General features: G+C 46.2%; 1 protein-coding gene across 2 annotated transcripts; it reads right to left on the bottom strand.

The window, feature by feature from the left end:
• Positions 1 to 6,164: 6,164 nt before the first annotated feature.
• LOC112873481 (inositol-tetrakisphosphate 1-kinase 1) lies at positions 6,165 to 9,522 on the bottom strand. 2 transcript variants are annotated; one of them, XM_025936436.1, is made up of 2 exons: positions 8,284 to 9,522; positions 6,165 to 6,496 (listed from the first exon to the last, which is right to left on the bottom strand). In XM_025936436.1, exon 1 carries the CDS (start codon positions 9,426 to 9,428, stop codon positions 8,397 to 8,399), a length of 1,032 nt encoding a protein of 343 aa, XP_025792221.1. In that variant the 5' UTR covers positions 9,429 to 9,522; the 3' UTR covers positions 6,165 to 6,496; positions 8,284 to 8,396. The 2 variants fall into 2 exon arrangements, with proteins under 2 accessions (XP_025792221.1, XP_025792222.1); XM_025936437.1 differs by lacking the exon at positions 6,165 to 6,496 and adding an exon at positions 6,544 to 6,858.
• Between the last annotated feature and the right edge of the window lie 10,744 nt (positions 9,523 to 20,266).

The raw sequence follows: 20,266 nt of genomic DNA, 5'->3' as shown, positions 1-20,266 counted from the left end.
CTCGGCGATACCCTACCTAAAACTCACCACCTCGGGTATACCCCTCGGTGGGCAGGCGGTAAAACACCGACAGTTACCACAGGAGAACTAACAACGGTTCTTGAATCATCGAAGTGGGTGAGTGTACCCACTTCTCCTCAAGGCCAACTTCTCGAGGCACCATGCTCCCCTTGATCATCTCGTCCTCCAAGAAGAAATGATAACCTTTCGACTATCTGGGTAGCCAATGAAATGGCAACTTACTGTCTTGAGATCTAGCTTTTCAACATTTGAGTTAAATACTTTGGCTTCAGCGGGAAAACTTATACGGTATTTTGGATATCGACTTACTTGGTACTCGATTGGGAATATGAATGATGGTTCTTAACACCTCCATCCACAAACTTATCGGTAAAGTGGAATAACTTGTCATACTTCTGACCATATCCATTAATGTATGGTTGCATATTTCAGCTACTCTATTATGCTGAGGCTCGTCCGGTATGAATACTGGGCAACTACGCTATCTTCCTATTGGAACTGTAAAAGATCTAGGAATTTAGCTATTTCTTTGCATAAGGGTATTGATATCAAGACCGTTGTACTCCCCTAACGGCCATGGTTAATAGATCATTCTTGCCCTCAATACATACTATACATTGCATTCGATTTAAAGTATAGGGGAACGAAGAGTATCTTTCTTAACTTATTTTACAATCCTCCCTCTCGAAATATGGCGTAAACTTTATTGCCATAATTTGGAAAACTATTCAGAATTCTTCTGAACGAGGAGACATTTATCACTTACTTCATTCACATGACTATGTTATGCAAACAAAATTCTTTCGTAATTCATAAGGGAGTACTCTTTCCTCATTCCACTTCAAGAACATAACAAAGTCCTTTATTAACGGTACTTCTGCAAATCATGCATGTTTTTATTATCTTTTGTTTTGCATACAACTTTCTTTTGTCCTGAAACTCATTTAGGTCAATATGATACTACAAGAAAAGGTTTAAATTCTTATTCAAATAATTTATTTTCTTATCGATGTGCTCAGCTCGGCTGATACATTCAACCTATCAAGCCTTAACTTTTCCCTTTCCTTTCGATCCATGTCTAATGACTCCATCTTAGTGGCCACATTATACATTCAAAATATATGCATTCCACCATTACTAAATTACTCCACAACAAGCTACTCGATTAGAGTGCCCGCATATGCTTGTAAAGAGTCTGTTTAATTGACTCTCCACCTTCTTAGACTTAGCAATGGTGCAATTTGGGATTGCTCCCCTTATGACCTTATCTTTAGTGCTTAATGACCATGATACAATGGTAGTGCACGGTCGATTCTAGGATAGCATAAGATCTACCCCAAACTTCTCTCGTTGTACGGGATACACTAATAGCACATGAGTCAATACAAACTGCTCCTGCCATGCAGAATATGAACATCATAAGTGTGTTGCTAAACTTCTCCCGCCATGCAGGATAATTCCTTATAAGGGAAGTATGAACTAGAATTAGCTTTCAGAAAAAAAAAGAAGTGCTTAAACATCTAAAACATCAAATTCAGAAATAAATCCGAATACTCTATAACACACATGTTTAATCCAATATTGGTCACATTAGACATGCATCTAACTTATTCCGACAAACTTAGTCATAGTGAGAAAATCATTCACTTATACTTCATTTTTGATTAAATCTTCGCGTTGGTTCCAATTTAATGAGAAAATTAACAAACTAACAATAGCGGAAGCTAGTGAGAGAATTACTAAACTCATAAGCCCAAAACCTTCCCTAGCACAACAGCCTGTTGGCTTGCAGCCGAGTAATCTCATGCGTTGCGTTGATGGAAATCAACAGTTGTCTGTCATTTTCCTCTTGGGCAAGTATACAATGTTCTTCTACATTAATTCTACATCACTATTGGGCAGAAAATAGAACTAATGCATTTAAAACTCATGAATAAAACTTATAATATTGCTATCATCAACGTTGGTTAGAAAATAACAATATCATAATTAACTTAAAAAAATAGTGCTACTCTTCCAATTTAAATTTTCTCATTGGTTCTAATTTAATTTGGGAGATTAACATCATAGCAGCGGAAACATGAATAAAAAACTGAAAAAATTACTTGTTCAGATGCATCACTTTGTACTCATCTACTCTCTAAAATATTTATCCCGTTGGTTCAAAATGATTAGAGATGAAAACTGTACAAAATTCATCAAAAATAAACTTCTGAAAAGAATAAGTTTAATTCACAAATCTTACTGTTCATACAGCCCAGCTAGCAAAGCCAGCCCTTAGGCTGCGGCTCGGCCCGCCCGTGCCTCCGCTGGCACGATGTCTAGTGTTACCATGGTATAAATAACCCCCTGGCTCCGCCCCTGCAGAGGATTGCGAACCTTTGGAGTCAAGTGTAAAAGATCTAAGCATGGCACTGGCAGAGCATTACCATCAAAATTTCTCGCTCATATATAGCAATGAGATGCATGGTGCTAGAATGCATGTATGAAGCCAGTGTTTTCGAATGAGATGGAGTCTGGAAAATGCGGTCTGAGTAAAATCAGCAATACAACAATGGTGACTAGAAGTAGGGAAGGTTCGATCTTAATGCCGTGTTTGTTTCTTATTTGCTTTGCTGCAAGATAATGTTTATTCCAGGTTGCCTCGAGTGATGAGGGCCAAATACCATAGCACCTAGCTAGCTCCTAACTCATCTGCATGCAATTGCTTGCTACTTCTTATGATTTATCCCAGCAGTCAATGAGCATGAGTGTATAAAATTGTAAATTTGTGGGTGACTCTCGATTGTTGCCGTGAAACATTTGGGCAGCTTACTTTTTCAGTTTGTATGGAAGATAAATATTTGAACGTTCATCCAATTGACAATAGATTAGCGTATGTTTGGATCCCAGCTAATCCATTAGTTGTCTCGCTAGAATTAGTTAGGTTGGACCAGCTGGTTGGATAGAGGTACTATCACTCTCTCCGTCCTAAATCATTAGTTGTTTTGGTTTTTTTTCTAGATTCATAGTTTTTATTATACATCTATGTATATATTGTCTAGATGCATAGCAAAGTGTATGAATTTAGAAAAATCAAAACGACTAATAATTTAGGATGGAGGGAGTAGTTAATTAGAAGAGTTTTAACTAGATTTAAGCTAATCTTGTTTTGATCCACTCTATTTTTATTAGTTACCTACCAATTAGCTGGTGCTTTCAAATAGTCCCTTACCTCTACGTTGTCAATGGATTTTGTGATCCTCTAAATTCACGCTAGTCAAAGGCAACTTCGCGCCACATGTCCCCGGCAAAAGTGGATCGTGAATGGTTTAGTACTTGCTGCTGTCCACTCATACATGCATCGCGATGTTGTGACTGTCAGGGAAGTGGATGATCAAGTGGTGTGCTTTATAGCTGTGAAAAGCCTGAAGCTGTAGAACAAATCATGCATACAAGATTTGGAAACAGAAATGGTTACAGGGTGGATGTCTCTGCTACGTTTCTATGGCCACGGACATATTCCATGGCCATGTCCATGGCCACAGCAGTTATCAGAGTGATATAAACTTTCGTGATGTTGTTCCACGCATGATTACAAACACAAAGCAATCATCGGCTTTCTGCAAGTTTACTAGTTTAGGATGGGATATTGGAGCAAAACAAAGCACTCTTATCATCCGGCATCGAAGGCCACATCATTTGGGACGATTACTGCAGTTACTTCCTCGGTGGAAGCACAGACATGACGTCATTCTCCAGCGGCTGCCACCTTCCCTGCCACGCCTGCAAAGAAGATAAGGGCCTGTTTGGATCCAACGGAAAGAGAAATAGAAAGTGCAAAATTTGTGCTCTTTTGTACTTTTTTTTGCACTTTTGGATCCAAACACTCCAAAGTGCAAAAGGGCAAATGCTACCGTAATTTTGCTAATTATGGATTAATTAGACTTAATAGATTCGTCTCGTCATTTAGTCCTCATCTATATAATTAGTTTTTTAATTAAACTATATTTAATACTTCTAATTAGCGTCCAAACATCTGATGTGACAGGAGCAAAAATTTGCCATTTGCCCTTTTGCCATTTGGGGGTGGATCCAAACAGGCCCTAACGCAGTTTCCACCCTGTAAACGTAAAAAAACCGTAAACGCAAAATTTTCAAAGGAATCTTACTAATTTGAAGTACTAAATGAAGTCTATTTACAAAACTTTTTGCATAGATGGGCTGTAAATCGTGAGACGAATCTAATGAGCCTACTTAATCCACGATTTGCAACAGTGATGCTACAGTAACCATCCGCTAATTATTGCTTAATTATGGATTAATTAGCATCATTAGATTCATCTCGCGATTTACAACTCATCCATGCAAAAAATTTTGTAAATAGACTTTATTTAGTACTTCAAATTGGTAAGATTCCTTTGAAAAAATTTTTTGCATTTACACCAACCGAACTAAACACAGCCTAAGCCGTGGAGCTGCAGATTACCTACCGCTGATCGATCGGTCACTGAAGCCTGGTGCTACTCCTTTTGTTTCAATTAGCGTCGCCTGAAAAAAAAAACTCTAAGCTCTGTGCTGTGACCCCTGATTCGTACTAAAACTGTGCTGAACTTTTTTTTTGAGCTTGCAAAAAGCTCCTGAATGAATGAATTTGGTGGGATACTCTCCCCCTTCTCTGAAAAAACTTCCTCGGTGGAATACTACAAGCTTTCTACATTTTGAGTGGCTCAAATTATAGCAACACAATGGATTGTGAAAAGTCAGGTTTACATCTCGAACGATCATTTGATTTCTAATCTTTAACTACAAATTTAAATAACATAGACCATTCAACTGTCAAAACCGGATAAATTTGACTTTTTGCGCGGTTTTAAAGGTGGAAATTTCTCTCCCCCCAACACACGCGCGCTGGATCTGTCTGCATGCATGCATCACGCGATGGTGTGACTCTGAAAGGGGAAATGGATGACGATCTATCTAGTGTCTTGTTAAATCATAAAATGGATGGATAAATAATTCATGTTCATTGTTCCTCAAAAAGAAACCAATTCATGTTCATGCATACTAGATTTGGGAAACAGAGAAGTGGTATTATGTGTGCAGGTGAGCCCGTTCATGTGAACCTAAGCACAAACGCCCGAGGCAATTTCTTTCTTTTTACCGGTTACTGCCTTCTCTAAGGGAGTCGGGGGGGTGGGGGGGGGGGGGGGGCGTTTAGGAGGGTTTCTTCTAGAACAGCTTCACTAGTTTCACCCGGCTTTTAATTTATTTTAGTCCGGGCTTACAAAATATAGCTCCACGCTAAAATAGCTCCACACTACAGTATCTCGATTTACGCACACTACAGTATCTCGATTTACGCAAAACAGGTGAAGATGGAGCTGGAGTAATCCCTGCCAAAAAGATCAGTCCATTGTATATTTCCAAAGCTATTTATTGATTTATTCCTTTTGTTCACTTCTATTGATTGGTTAATTAGACTTTTGCGCCGCAGGTTATCGGCCGAGAAAGTCATCTTTGCACAAAATGGACTTTGCTTCTTTTTTTGTGTGTGTTTTGACTACCATTCTCACCCCCAAGACAGATACGGGGAGAGAGGGAGAGAGTGAATTGACCCACTGACAAATGGTGTCCGCATGTCAGGGCGTACATAGAAAAAAAATTGAGAATGACTGCACCAGCAGAGGCCCTCAAGAATCCATAGAACAAGTTACAGGGGAGCAGTAGTGTTGGTAGTCCGTTAGAAATGCATTGGGCATCACAAAGAGCATTCTACTTCTCATCTGGGTGGAAAGGAAAGGCAGCTAGATCGCAGAGATATCGAGCTCCGTGGGCAAGGGAGGCAAACCTTCAGATAAATTCAGGTCGCTCTGAATTTCACGGAAACCAACTTTGTTTGTAGCGCACTACTCCGAGCGAACTGGGAGCCTGGGACGCTAGCAAACCGCTCCGGACTATGAATTGAAGAATCGGATCAAACGAAACAAACTGAGAAAAGAAAGGTTCTGAAAAAAAAAAGAACAGAGAGAGAACTATGCACCAAAAGCAGTCGAGATGCCCGTAGCTGCTGAACCAATTAAACGTAACATGGCATATGCCCCTATGGATTGCGAGCTACCAATCAAACCAGATGCGCATTACTACTGGCAAGACAAGCAACAGGAGTAAAACAGAAAAGAAATGCTTGTTAACAGATTCAATTGGATTTCAGGTCACCACCTGAAACCACTCATTTATAGGACAGCTCATCCACCTAGACTCAGTCTCACATTCGAAACTTTGCTCAGAATGGAACACCAGAAAACACCAACTTCCCACAGAGGTACTGCTTTCTGTTCTTGTAGATTGAGACCCGTTGTTAGGCAGCCTGTGCACAATAAAATATCTAAAAACTTCGTAGAAATTAGTGATACATCAGCAACGGAGGACCAATCGCAATGTCAGCAACGACCATTGATCTGCGACAGGGTCACAGGGACTGACTAAACATAACCTGCATTTTACCATATCCAAGCAGAACTGAGACTTAAAACATATTGTTCACAGGGGAAAAATATAACAATGAGACAGACAGGCTACACTGCTGGAAACAGAGAAGCAACCGATATTCAGCCATACAGGGGTACAAGGCTCGTGAAATTGCATCCTAGAGTACTGTATAATGTGAGTTAACTAGTACCGAGTTTGACACAACTAAATCCAGATGCATTCTCCTTACCAAAATATAGGGATCAAGTTTTATGCCAGGGCCACTAGCATGATAAATTGCCGAGCTCGCAAGTAAATTATCTTTGGACCATTCGCGGCAGCATACAAGCAAGGCCATTTCCTCATGTTTTGCCCCATTGCTTAGAACTGGAAAGAATGACTGCTGTCACTGTGCAATCCAATTCATGGCTCTGAAAATGGAATGTAAAAACACCCTACGATTTTTTACTCAACTAGCAGGAATGGACTTAGGTCCAGAAATAAGATAGAAAGATGAGGTGATCAGAACACAAGAAGATTACAAACTAGAGATGATAAACTAGAGTTCACAAGGATGCTAAACTAGATGTTAGCTTCCTAACATCATATTTGATGACAGTCCAAAATCCTAATAACTCCAGGAATGTCAATATTACAGCCCATGCTCCAGTAGGAAACTACAGGATTCTCAAGGCCTATTATTAGTTTCTACATTACAATACACTTAGAATGCAAAACGAACAAAAAGTTGAAGTACCATTTAGGCAATCTAGAATTTTCATTTTGCTCACTACTGCTGCTGCAATTGATTTAAGGAACTAACAGAAGATATCGTTGACGTAATGTGGCTGCTAAATCCTTCCGAACTATTATTCCTTGCAAAATTACTAATTTTCAACCCCAACCCCACCCCATAAAGAAAAAAATGAACATGAAGCTTGCCAGAATATGAAGGAATGACGTGTACATCAATCAGCTTATGTCGACAAAATACGGATAAGATAAATAGGTATACATACCAACTTAAAACAATCTCCATTACAAAGGACTAAAAAGGCGCAGATTGTCCATAACAAGTAATGGTCCATGCTGATTGGCCAAGATTCCAAAAGACGTAAACACTCAAACAAGCGGCGCAAGTGCACTCGGTTAATTCTTGTGAATTGATATGATATTTTTCTCTGGTCTACGACCAATTCTATCAACAGAAACTCAACAAGTGGCACAACTAATTCTTTTGCCACACATTCAACCTTGTGGGCAATGATATAACAATAGCTGTTGATAAATCGGTGTCATAACAAAGAGCTTCTACTTCACAATTTCACATGCAAATAAGGCGGTTGCATCAAAAGGACAAATGGTTGCATGGTGATCCACTATATACTGAGAACATAATCACCACGCACCAGTCGCCACTGCAGTACCACTAGGATTGAGATAGGCACAACATGGGTTGGCTTTTGATCAGTGAATGATACTGATGCATTTCTCTAGGTTCTTGCTTTGAACTAACAAAAGTAGTTTCACATTTCCAGTTAGGCCCAGAAAGCACGAGGCAATTGGGTTCGATAAAAGAAGCTACCTGCATTCTTTGAGCTGCAGGAAAAGAAACGACATTGGATTGCCATTCATCCATTGCTCAAGAACAGAAGGCTTGCATATGGAGAGCACATTTCTCATTAGAATTCCGGATTGAGTTATGTCCCTCTCTTTTGTTCAGACAGACTAAACTAGATGAACCGACTTCCCAAGAAAAACAGCAAGATACCTAAACAACTGGTATGGAAAGAGTTAGGAGAAAGGATTTACACAGCAGGGCGCAGGTCCTCCACGTGCTGCCGGTTGAATCCCCTCATCAAATTCTGCATCCAGAACCAGCAGCATTCCCAAGACACTTGCAGGTTTGCAATCAAACCATCGTCTTATTTCACCGAGACATGGTTGCTCCCCTTCTCCTGGACCACACCATCCTCCTTACTGACCATCTCCCAGAAGAAATCAGTAAGGACAGTCTCATATCCCGGCATCTTGGCGTAGCCCGGGAAGTAGTTGATGTCAATGACGAGATAGCGGTCACCGGCGCGGACGTCCCGGATCATGTCGAAGTTGAAGAGTTGTAGGCCAAGCGCGCGGCGGAGGCCGCCCGCGATCTGGTTGACGAATGCGGCCGGCGGCATGACGGCGTCCTCGAGGCTCTTTTCGCCGTAGTACTCCTCCGCGGTGCGCTCGTTGGGGAGGTTGGAGACCTGAGAGAAGGAGACGGATCCCTGGGCGGACGCGTCGTCCCCGGGGGACACGTCTGGCAGGCTGCGGCGCTTGACGCAGGTGACGTGGCCGCCGACGACGTAGACCTTGAAGATGACGCCACCGTGGTTGACGAACTCCTGGAGCACGAGCGGCGGGCGGAGCTTGGCGAGTCCCTCGCGGTGGTAGACAAGGGACATCTTGTGGGACTTGGCGGTGCCGTCGGCGACGAGGGGCTTGGCGATGAGCGGGAAGCGGAGCGCGGCGAGGAGGCCGGAGTCGGCGAGCGCGGCGGCGTCGTAGACGACGACCTGGCTGGGGATGCCGAAGGTGCGGTCCTTGTCGGCGGCGTGGTCGAGCTCGGAGACGACCTGGAGCATGGAGATGCGGTTGTGGAGGCGGTCGATGGCGTGGGGCGGGTCGACGACGGGCACGGCCGGATGGCGCGCGGCGAAGGCCTCGAGCTGGGCGCGCCAGTCGTCGCCGTAGAGCTTGTGGATGAGGAGGTGGAAGGGGCCCTGCTCCGCCAGGGGCCGCGACGCATCCACGGGGACGAGGTCCATGCCCCGCGCCGCCGCGCGGGCCACCAGCGACGGCTGGATGAAACTCTGCTGCTTCTTCGGCGCGAGCGCGTACCCGATGGCGTAGTGCGGGGGACGCTGGGTGTCGCCGGAGGAGGGCTCGGCGGCAGCGGCGGCGTCGGAGGCCATGGGGGTCGGGTCGGGTCGGGTCGGGTTCGGGAGGAATCGATCGATGGAGATCGAAATTTGTTGGAATTAGGTGGCGGTGGATAAAGGGGCAGGATTAAAGCGAGCAAAGCTGCGGCACGGATGTGATGCCTTGGCTTTTATAAGCAATCCCCACCCCCCCTCGCCTTTCGGTTTTCGCTTTCCGGACCCCCGGTGGACCGGGTTCTCTATGGACTGGGTTCACCTACTCCTCGTCCGGTCCGGTGAACGACAAACATAGTACTGTGCTAAACTGCTCACCTCTTTGGACCACACCATACTAGGTGTTGAGAAATTGAAAGCCATGAAGATGATAGAAATCATATACAGTTGTACACGTGGGGTTTTTCAAACATGTAATAAGTACCATTTAAATCTTATTCATTATAGTTGTTTATTCCCTTTGTCCTATAGTATAAGCTACTTCTAAAGTTTTTCGGACAGATTAAGCATGAAGAGTAAAAGTCTATATTGCTCTTTTTTTAGTTACCATGCGCTAATTAGAAGCAAATATAGCTTTCATATTTAGCTTTATACCATAATTAATTTGCACGCAAGTAGGTGTATTGTAAACTTCTTATAAAAAAACTCATTTGGTAACTTAAAAGTAGCTATATTGCAAGATAAAATTTGAATACTATGGGTGGAGTATATCTTTTGTAAAATTAAAATTTTTAATTATTAGAGCTTCATTGTGACAAGGAGGATTGTAGTTAGGAACTTTAGATAGTCTATTGAGAACTTGGCAATATGCTTTCATATTCAACCTCTAGTAGCGCAATGCATAGAGGATGCATAGTATCATAGCATGTTTATAGGTGGCTCTATTCTTCTTCCACCTCTCACTCCACATTCACCTCCTTTTCTTATTCCACATCCTCTCTCTCCTCTTCCAATAGAGTAACCTCAACTTGGGGAGGGGGGGGGGGGGGCTAGATGTCCTATCCTTTATATCTGTTCTTGACCTAGGCACCTATTTTGAGTTCTAATATATAATTTTCTACGTCTGCAATGCAATAAACTATGAAAGTCAGAAATTACTTATTATTAGTTTGCTATGGCGAGATGGTTTGACAATGCTTGTACGAATGGAACAATATGCTAGGATTAAATAAAATTTTTTTAACCGTTCAGCTAAGAAATCATGTAGGATCATGGATTGTTACTACTAAACACTTGGTGCAACGAAAACAACATCATTTATATCATTGTTATTGGTGTAGTTGATGTAGTCGTACTCAACAAACTCGTGGTAATATCAACAATGCTTCAATTGTATCCATACATTGAGGGTTGGAATAATTTATGATATGTGCTAGCACCTTGTGTATTCATGAACAACTGATGGAGGTGGCGGCAGTTATGGTTTTCACCACGACTCTTGTACGAAGAAAGACATGAGGCGGCAAAAAAGATCCAATACCCGATCTCTGCAATCTTAGAAGCTCATGAAAATGTAGTGGCTTTTGACAAGAGTATGAGACAATGCTCATCCGTATTCTAACATAGACAGAGGCGGTGCCAAACGACTATGAAATATTCTACATCCTTCCTTTTATATAGACATTACAATGTATCTAATGAATCAAAATTATTCAAATCCATTAGAGGATCTCATCTAGCAAGTTGGGCTCTTGGCATATATCCACGAAATATTCGCTAGGAATGAGAGCGATTTATTGCACGCAAGTGGAAGATATGCTATCAAGAACCTGGGGCCTTCCCACTATTAGGAAAGGCATCGATCAGTAGCGAAGAGTTTTCGTTAGTTAGCTTGGGTCAGTGTAAGCACAGCCACACGAGTATACATGTGAGTGGACCTGGTCCATCTTGGCTTTGTCGACTTGTCGTGGTCCCGAATCAGGTGGACGGAGACGGAGCTGGTCAGCTGGGTGCGGCCGCTGCGGCGACTCCGAGACGCGGGACGCGCTCGTCGGCTCCGGCGCACGTGGCGCCCCCGGCCCATCGCCGCGCTACCGCTGCCCTCTCCGGAGCCCGGACGGGTGCGCTCTGCGGCCGCGCGTAACGCGCCATCGGGCCAGCAGCCGTCCGTCCCGTTCCGCGCGCCTCCCTGGCCACGTCTCTCTCGTGTCGCGGCCCGTGCATGGAGCGCCACCCGCCCACCCCACCGCCGCCGCCGTGCAGATGGTGGCGGATGGGACGGGCCGCCCGCCACGCGCTCGTGTTCTACAAGGTCCACGTGCGCCACGCCAGCCTGGCGCTGCCCGCCGGGGCCCATGGAATCTCCAGCATCTACCTGGACCGCTCACATTCACACGGGCCAGATCAAAGAATCTCCTCGGCTCGTTTTTTATCCAGAGAGGAATCTCCTCAGAACCAAAAGAAGACGGAGGAGGAAAAGGCATCATCTGGTGAAGGCACGACTGGTAATGGTTCTTTTGGATCCTGATGACCTCCTGTGAGTGGAGCTGAGCTGATAAACAAAAAACTGGGAGAAAGACTGGGAATCTCGAGCAAGTTGATCAATGGAGGCCGCCGGATTCTTCACTCTTCGCGGCTGCAAGTGCTTGTGCTCGCAAATTGGCTTGGCTCCTTTAATTTTGATGCTATTATTCCAGCTTACTTGCATGCAGACCGCTGGTGATCGATGCGTTTTCTTTTCCCCTTTTGTGATGGAATGACCCTGACTGCACATATTCCTTCGCAATCTAGTCAGCATGCGTAGGTTCAGTTTATACTACATGCTCAGTTGCACAGTTGCACTTGCTGGTGAATTGCTTTGCAGTTTGCTCGTTTTTTTTTGAAAATACATGCAGTTTGCTCGTCAGGAAGGGAGAAGGGCGCGCTTTGCAGATGCCAGAAAGAGGATGGCTATAGGAAATGGAGTAATGGACCGTTCTGTCGCACAAGGGCCATATTCACAGATATGGGCCATTGGACGGAACAGAATAGTTGAGGAGGGTCTAAGCCCATGGGCTCTTTTTGAAGGGAAAAAAAGGAGGGTCATGGACGAGAGAGAGCGCAAAGCGCGGAAGTCTTTTTTTCATTTGGAGTGTCTATATACATCCGAGTGATTCTATTTTCAGCTATCAATCACTTTTAGCGCAAATAAGATTGTGACACGTCAATGCTATACAGAAAAGAAAAACTGAGTGTGACATCCATCTTTTTCAATCGGAAAAGCAACAAACTTGAAAAATAAGAAATCGAGTGAGAACAAGGGTGGAAATCACTCAAAAAACAATTTGTTGTGCTATGCTTGTCGGTGTTTAACCGGCTGCCCACCGAGAGATATACCCAAGGTGGTAAGTTTTGGGTGAGGAGACGCCGAGATCAGGAACTTGAAGGTGCAAGGAACACAAGGCTTTTAGACAGGTTTGGGCCGCACAGAGCGTAACACCCTACGTCCTGTATGGTGGTTTGTATTCCTTTTGGTATAGAATGACCTAATGATCTTCTGTTTTGAGGGGGGTTAAAGCGTCCCCCCATCAGGGAAGACTTAAAAGTGTTACTTTATCAGTCCCAGGAGGCTGATAACACTTTTATTACATCAGATGGTACATCACCGTACAACTCTTCGCGGTAATGGGCAGTGAAACGCCACTATCGCGAGGATAACCACTAAAACCCACACTACTACACTAGCTACGAAAAGGGGGTCATCAGAGTCTTGCGCCATGCGGAGTTCCAACGGTAACCTCACCCACAGGCAAGACTGGGTGCAGGACGGAACCCTACTCGACGTCTTCGGGGATGTAATCTGGATCTTCCACTGTAAAAGTAAGAAATGGGGTGAGTACGAACGTACTCAGCAAGTTCAATCACACCCGCGGAGGGGATATAATAGAAATAAATGCACAGGTTAATCCAAGGATAAGGTTATGGTTTTATTTGCGGAAAAACTCGGTTTTATGCAAAGGTTCGTTTAAAACATTTTCAAAACAAGTTTTCAAATACCAAGGAGCATGTGCTGTTGATCCACACAGGATCCGAACTTTAAGCTGCTACCGGACTCCCCGTCCATCGTAGCCCACGGCACAACTGCCGGACATTTTCCAAATAACACACACACCAATCCCAGAGAAACACTAGTTATGTGACCACACCGTAACTTGCCCAATACCGTGGGCACGGCTATTCGAATAGATTTTAACTCTGCCGAGGTGCGCAACTTTACCCACAGGTGGGGTACCACAGCACGAACACCTTAGTGCCGGTGCAGATCCCATCAAAGCCCTTACCCACCTTAGCTAGACCTGACTAGCCACCACGGGATCTATCAAGGGGTCATTTGACCTATCACCGAGGTTTAACCAGGGCATAAGTCACACAGAGCTTATCCCGTCTCCTTAATCACCCGTTGCTCCCAGCTCTCCTGATGGCTAACAGACTAACTAGTGGGGTTAGGCTAAGCTGCTGCCCATACAACGGTCAAGTGGTTTGCACGACGGGAAGCTAGGTGAGACGACACATCAACTCGGTCCTTAGGGGTGACAAGATGGATATCTCCCTTCCTCGCTCAACCACACAGGTATGAGCACACCAACGGCAAATCACACAGAAATGCCATCCATCCCGTCTAACTCGTCTTTCAAAACACATTTTATCCCTTCCCACACACACACACACTTTCTTTATAAAACCAGGTGGTCAAGGTATGGATATCCCAAACAAGGGTGGCTATCCTACCATGTTTTCAGTAAGCAAATCCATGCCATTTTATAAAGCAGGCCACTGGGTTGTGTTTATAAAAACTAGAACAGAAACATGCATCAAAGGGTGGAGTTGAATTTGCCATCGTCAAGTCCTTGTGGGAGGTCCTGATCGAAGCACTGTCCCTCGGGTTCAGGGTCGCAGAACTGGTCCTCGTTCGCTTGATCACACTCGGGAACTTCCTCGTTCACTCCGTGTCCTACGACGCAAACAAACAGGCATACAATCAAGCGAAAGAACTAAAAGCTTTTATCGTTGAGCTTGAATCGGAAATAATTTAGTTACGGAGGTAGGGGTAATATTTTTGGGTGGTTTCTTAATGGCATGGCTAGAACTATACCAGAAAGGGCGTGGTAAAGTTTCGGGTCGATCGGAGATCGTTTCGCATATAAAATGACGAGGTAAAGAGGGGTTCAGGGGTTAAACAGGGGCCCAGGGGCTTATTTGTAAATTTTCTGGAAAGGGGGGGGCTTGTTTGTGAATTCTAGAAACATTGGGGGTACGACAGAAAGTATGAGGGGTCTCTTTGAAAATAAATCTACATAGTGGAAGGGTCTTGTTTGGAAAAATATAAAAGAGGGGGGCTCTTCCCGCAAAAGTGTACAAAGGGTGGGGGCTCTCAACCGGATAGGGGAAATGGGAGGGGCTTAAGGGCAAAATTGCCCCTTTCTTCCTCCCCTTGCCAGCAGGAAACAGAGGAGGGGAGGGGAAGCTCGGTGCCGGCCCAATCCGGCGGCCTAGGGCCTAATAGCGGCTAGGGATTGGGGGAAAGGGAGAGGGGGAGGAGGGGGGCCCATTCCTAGCCTCACCTCGGGCGGGGGCGGCGCGAGGCGGCCGGCCGACGGGGCGGGCGGCGGCGGGCGGTGCGGCACAGGCGGGGCGGCGAGCGCGGCCTGGGGAGAGGGCAGGGGCGGCGGTGGAAGTTGTGGGGGAGGTGGCGGCTGCACGGGGGCCTATTTATAGGCGGCCGAGCGGGCGGGCGGATGGTGGCCGGCGGAGCAGCTCCGGGGCGGCCATTAATGGCGCCCGGGGTCGCGACGCGGCGTGCGGCGGGGCGCAGGCGCCGAGGGCGGCGTCGAGCACGTGGGGAGGAGGGGCCGGCGCTGTGCGGTACAGGGGCGGCGCGGGGGCCGTGCGGTTGCGCGTGCGTGCCGTGGCCGTGCACGTGCGCGTGCGCGTGGATCGCGTGCGCGCGCGGTCCGGCGGTGCGCGCGCGTACGGTGGCGTGCGCGCGAGGGTGGGGCGGCGTGGCCGGGGCCAGAGGCCGGGCGGCGCGGCTCGGGAGCAGGGGAAGGAGGGAGGAGCAGGAAGGAAGAAAGGAGAAAAGAAAAGGGAGGGAAGGAAGAAAAAGGAAAAAGGAAAAAAAAGAAAAGGGAAGGGAAGGAAAAGAGAGGGGAAAAAAAAGAAAAGGAAAAAGGGAAAAGAAAAGAGGAAAGAAATGGTGTGAAAAAGAAAAAGGAAAATTTAACGCGCGGCGGCGGTATTCGCGGCGGCGACCGCGCGGCGAAATTCGCGGCGGCGACCGCGGCTGGTCGGCCACGCGCGCGCGGCGTTCGCGCGCTGCGCGAAGAGGAAAAGGTGACGTGACCGCGATTGGATTCGGGTGTCGGCTTCGGCTCCCGGGGAGTTAGGGTTTCGACAAAACGGTTCTTGAAAACGAAAATTTTAGCGTGTAATTTATGGGTAAGTTTTCGAGATGTCACAAACCTACCCCACTTAAAATGAATCTCGTCCCCGAGATTCGGCTGGTTCCTAAATAGATGGGAAAACTCCTTCTTCAGCGCATCTTCGCGTTCCCATGTCGCTTCTTCTACTCCATGTCTGCTCCACTGAACTCTGCAAATCCGTACTTCGGAGTTTCTTGTCCTTCTAGTGACAGTGTCCAGAATCTTGACTGGTATTTCCTGGTATCGCAGATCCGGCTGCAGATCTATTGTCTCTACTGGCACGTGTTCTGCCTCGGGTACCCTTAAACACCTTCTTAGCTGCGAGACATGAAACACGGGGTGTACGTCTGACATTTCTTCTGGTAGTTCCAAGCGATATGCTACGGCTCCGACTTTCTTTAGGACTTGGTACGGTCCGATGTATCGAGGGGCTAATTTTCCTTGTACTTGAAATCTTCGCGTCCCTCGAATAGGTGAGACCTTGAGATAAACAAAATCCCCTGGGTTGAAACTCATCTCTCGCCTTTTCTTGTCCGCGTAGCTCTTTTGTCGGGACTGAGCCGCTTTCAATTTCTCGCGGATCTCCGCTACCTTTTCTTCTGCTTCTTTTATAAGAGCGGGTCCTACTAGGGCACGTTCTCCAACCTCCAACCACATTAGGGGAGTTTTGCACTTCCTTCCATAGAGGGCTTCGAATGGGGACATGCCTAAGCTGGCTTGGTAACTATTATTGTACGAGAATTCTGCATAAGGCAGACTCTGCTCCCAATCCTTTCCATAGGTCAGGACGCACACTCTCAGCATATCTTCCATAATTTGATTTACCCTTTCGGTTTGACCATCCGTCTGTGGATGATATGCGGAGCTGAAATCTAACTTGGTGCCCGTGGCTTGATGCAAGCTTTTCTAGAACCTAGAGGTAAATTGGGTCCCTCTATCTGAGACAATCCTGCTAGGTACTCCGTGTAGCTTTACTATATTTTCCACATATAGTTTTGCCAGTTTTTCTCCACCGTAATTAGTTCGTACGGGTATGAAATGTGCCGATTTAGTGAGTCGATCCACTATTACCCATATGGAATCGTGTCCCTTCTGTGTTCTAGGTAGACCCACTACAAAGTCCATCCCTATCTCATCCCATTTCCAAACCGAAATAGGTAGGGGTTGGAGTAATCCTGCTGGCTTTTGATGTTCGGCCTTGATCCTTTGACAAGTATCACAATGGGCTACAAATCGTGCAATATCCGCCTTCATTCCATTCCACCAATATTTTTGCCTTATATCCATATACATCTTGGTGGATCCTGGGTGGATGGAGTAGGCCGAGTTATGGGCTTCGTCCATGATTATTTGCCGGAAATCTCCATTCTGGGGTACACAGATCCTATTCTCGTACCACAACGTTCCTTTATCGTCCAGTCTGAAACCTGGTGCTTTGTTTTCTCCAGTTTGTTTGCAGATCTTTATTAACTCCTGATCCGAGCTTTGGGCCTCTCTAATTCTATTCTCTAGTGTCGGTTGGACGTTTAGCACATGGCTGGAACCTCGAGGAATAATGTGCACATTTAATCGTGCCATTTCCTCGTGCAGATGGTCATCCTTGGGTCCATAGGATTTCCGGCTTAAGGCATCGGCTACCACGTTCGCTTTTCCGGGGTGATAATGGATTTCCAAATTGTAGTCCTTAACTAACTCCAACCATCTTCTTTGCCTTAAGTTCAAATCCGGCTGGGTGAAGATATACTTCAGGCTCTTGTGGTCGGTGTAAATTTCACACTTATTCCCAATCAAGTAATGCCTCCAAATCTTAAGGGCATGCACTACGGCTGCCAATTCCAAATCATGGGTCGGATAATTCTGTTCATGAGTCCTGAGTTGGCGGGAAGCATATGCAACGACTTTCCCGTCTTGCATCAGCACACATCCTAGTCCTTGCCGGGATGCGTCACAATAAATGACAAAGTCTCGATGAATGTCCGGTAGGGTCAGCACTGGGGCGGTTGTCAACCTTTGCTTCAATTCTTGAAAACTCTTTTCACAAGATTCTGTCCAGGCGAACTTCTTCTCCTTCTTAAGAAGTTCCGTCATGGGTCGGGCTATCTTGGAAAATCCCTCGATAAATCTCCGATAGTACCCGGCTAATCCAAGGAAGCTCCTAATTTCACTAACGTTAGTTGGTTGCTGCCAGTTGGAAACGGCTTCGACCTTCTCTGGGTCCACTGCTACGCCTTCCGCGGTCAGAATGTGACCAAGGAAAGCTACTCTCTCCAGCCAGGATTCACACTTGCTAAATTTGGCATATAGTCTATGTATCCTTAGCTTTTCCAACACTACCCGCAGATGTTGCTCATGTTCCTGAACACTCTTGGAGTAGATAAGTATGTCGTCGATAAAGACTACGACAAACTTATCCAGCTCGTCCATAAATACTTTGTTCATGAGGTTCATAAAGTAGGCAGGGGCATTGGTTAGTCCGAAGGACATTACGGTGAACTCAAACTGCCCGTAACGGGTGACAAAAGCCTTCTTAGGGATGTCACTTTCTCTAATCTTGAGCTGGAAATACCCTGACCTTAGATTGATCTTAGAAAAGTACTTGGCTCCTTTTAACTTATCGAACAGGTCATCGATCCTGGGGAGGGGGTACTTATTCTTAATGGTAACCTCGTTCAGTGCTCGGTAATCTACACACAACCTCATACTCCCATCTTTCTTCTTGACAAATAGAACTGGAGCTCCCCACGGCGACGAGCTTGGCCTGATGAAGCCCATTCGTTGCAGTTCCTCTAGTTGCTTCTTTAACTCTGTCAACTCAGAGGCTGCCATCCTATAGGGTCTCTTGGCTATAGGGGAGGTTCCAGGGATAAGGTCGATGACAAACTCTATATCTCTGTTCGGCGGCATACCGGGAAGCTCTTCAGGGAATACATCTGGGTATTCGTTTACTACCGGGACTCCTTTTAAGGGCTTGGCTTCCATGCTAAACACCATTGGGTCAAACTTACTATCCCGGGTATGGCAAATCACTTGTACTCCTCCGGGATTTGTTAGGTGTACCACTTTGTCAGTACAGCCGATGAGACCATTGTGTCGGCTTAACCAGTCCATTCCAAGGATCACGTCTATTCCCCCAGACTTAAGTACTACCAAATCTGCTAGAAAGTCTACCCCACTTAAATTGATCCTTACCCGTGGACAATCTAATTGACAATTGATGTCGCCTCCAGGCGTCCGGGTTAATAGGGGTGTTTTTAGTAGTACTGTAGGTATTTTGTGTTTCTCCACATAGCTCGAGGATATAAACGAGTGCGATGCTCCAGAATCAAATAATACTGTTGCCAGAGCTGAGTTGACTAGGTACTCACCGAGCACTACGCCCTGAGCTTCTTGAGCCTCCTGCGCGTCGATGTGATTGACGCGGGCTCGTCCAAATGATTGCTGGGGCTGCTTCATCTGCTGGCTGTTGTCGTTGTTGCGGATGGGCACTCGGTTGGCACCGGTCAGGGCTGGTCTGGGTCCATTCACCGTGTTGGAGAAGGCCGATGTTGCCGGCTTATTCTTGGCATAAGGGCAATTGGCGATGAAGTGCCCTGTCTCACGGCAGTTAAAACAGGCCCTAACGTTGTTGTTGTCGGAGGCGGCCAGGCTTGCATTGTTCTGCGGGGCCCTCATGGTATTCTGACTTTTAGGCTGTGCTTCAGGGGCCCGTGGTCCTGTCACTTGGGACTGAGTCCTATACTGCATTGGGGCCTGGGATCTTGGTGCAGTATAGCTGAAGTTTCTTGGCTTTTGGAAACGGTTTTGTTGGCGGGCCTTACTTTCCAGAAATTTGCGTTTGTTGTCCTTCCTCTCTTCGGCTTTGGCCCTTTCCGTAAGGATAGCCTTGTTCATCAGGGTATTAAAGTCAGGATAGATCTATGGGGTAAGCAGGGTCCGGAGTTCTGGGCTTAATCCCTTCTTGAACATGTCTTGTTTCTTATCGTCGTTGTTCATTTCTTCCGGCGCATATCAGGCCAATTCTATGAACCGGTGGGTGTACTCTTCCACCATCATGCTTCCTTGTTGTAGTGCGCGGAATTCATCCGCCTTGCGCTTCATGGTGGCCGAAGGGATGTGGTAGCGGCGGAACTCCCTCACGAATTCTCCCCAGGTGATGGTAGAGGCATCCTCGGCTGCAGCACAGTAATTCTCCCACCAAGCTAATGCGGTTCCGGTGAGTTGGTGGGCCGCCAGAAGGACTTTGTCCCGGTCCTGGCATTCGAATGGTTCAAGCTTCCTCTGGATTACTCGTAACCAGTCGTCTGCATCCAAAGGGTTGCAGGATCCGGCAAAGGTGGGCGGCTTGGTCCTTAGAAAGGCCGTCAGCTTGTCATTCATATTCTGCCCTCGCGGCTGCCGGTTAATGAGGGCATTGGCCAGCGTCTCCAGTATGAGGGTCTAGTTGTGGATTATCTGCGCCAAGTCTCCGAGGGGTGGGGG

This window comes from Panicum hallii, chromosome 9, assembly GCF_002211085.1.
Source record: "Panicum hallii strain FIL2 chromosome 9, PHallii_v3.1, whole genome shotgun sequence".
Lineage (NCBI taxonomy): Eukaryota > Viridiplantae > Streptophyta > Magnoliopsida > Poales > Poaceae > Panicum > Panicum hallii.
The sequence above is the reverse complement of the archived record's forward strand: the minus strand, read 5'-3'. Positions and strand labels throughout refer to the sequence as shown.

Excerpts from the sequence above, each read along its gene's own strand:
- LOC112873481 (XM_025936436.1), bottom strand. The coding sequence starts at position 9,428 with ATGGCCTCCGACGCCGCCGCTGCCGCCGAGCCCTCCTCCGGCGACACC.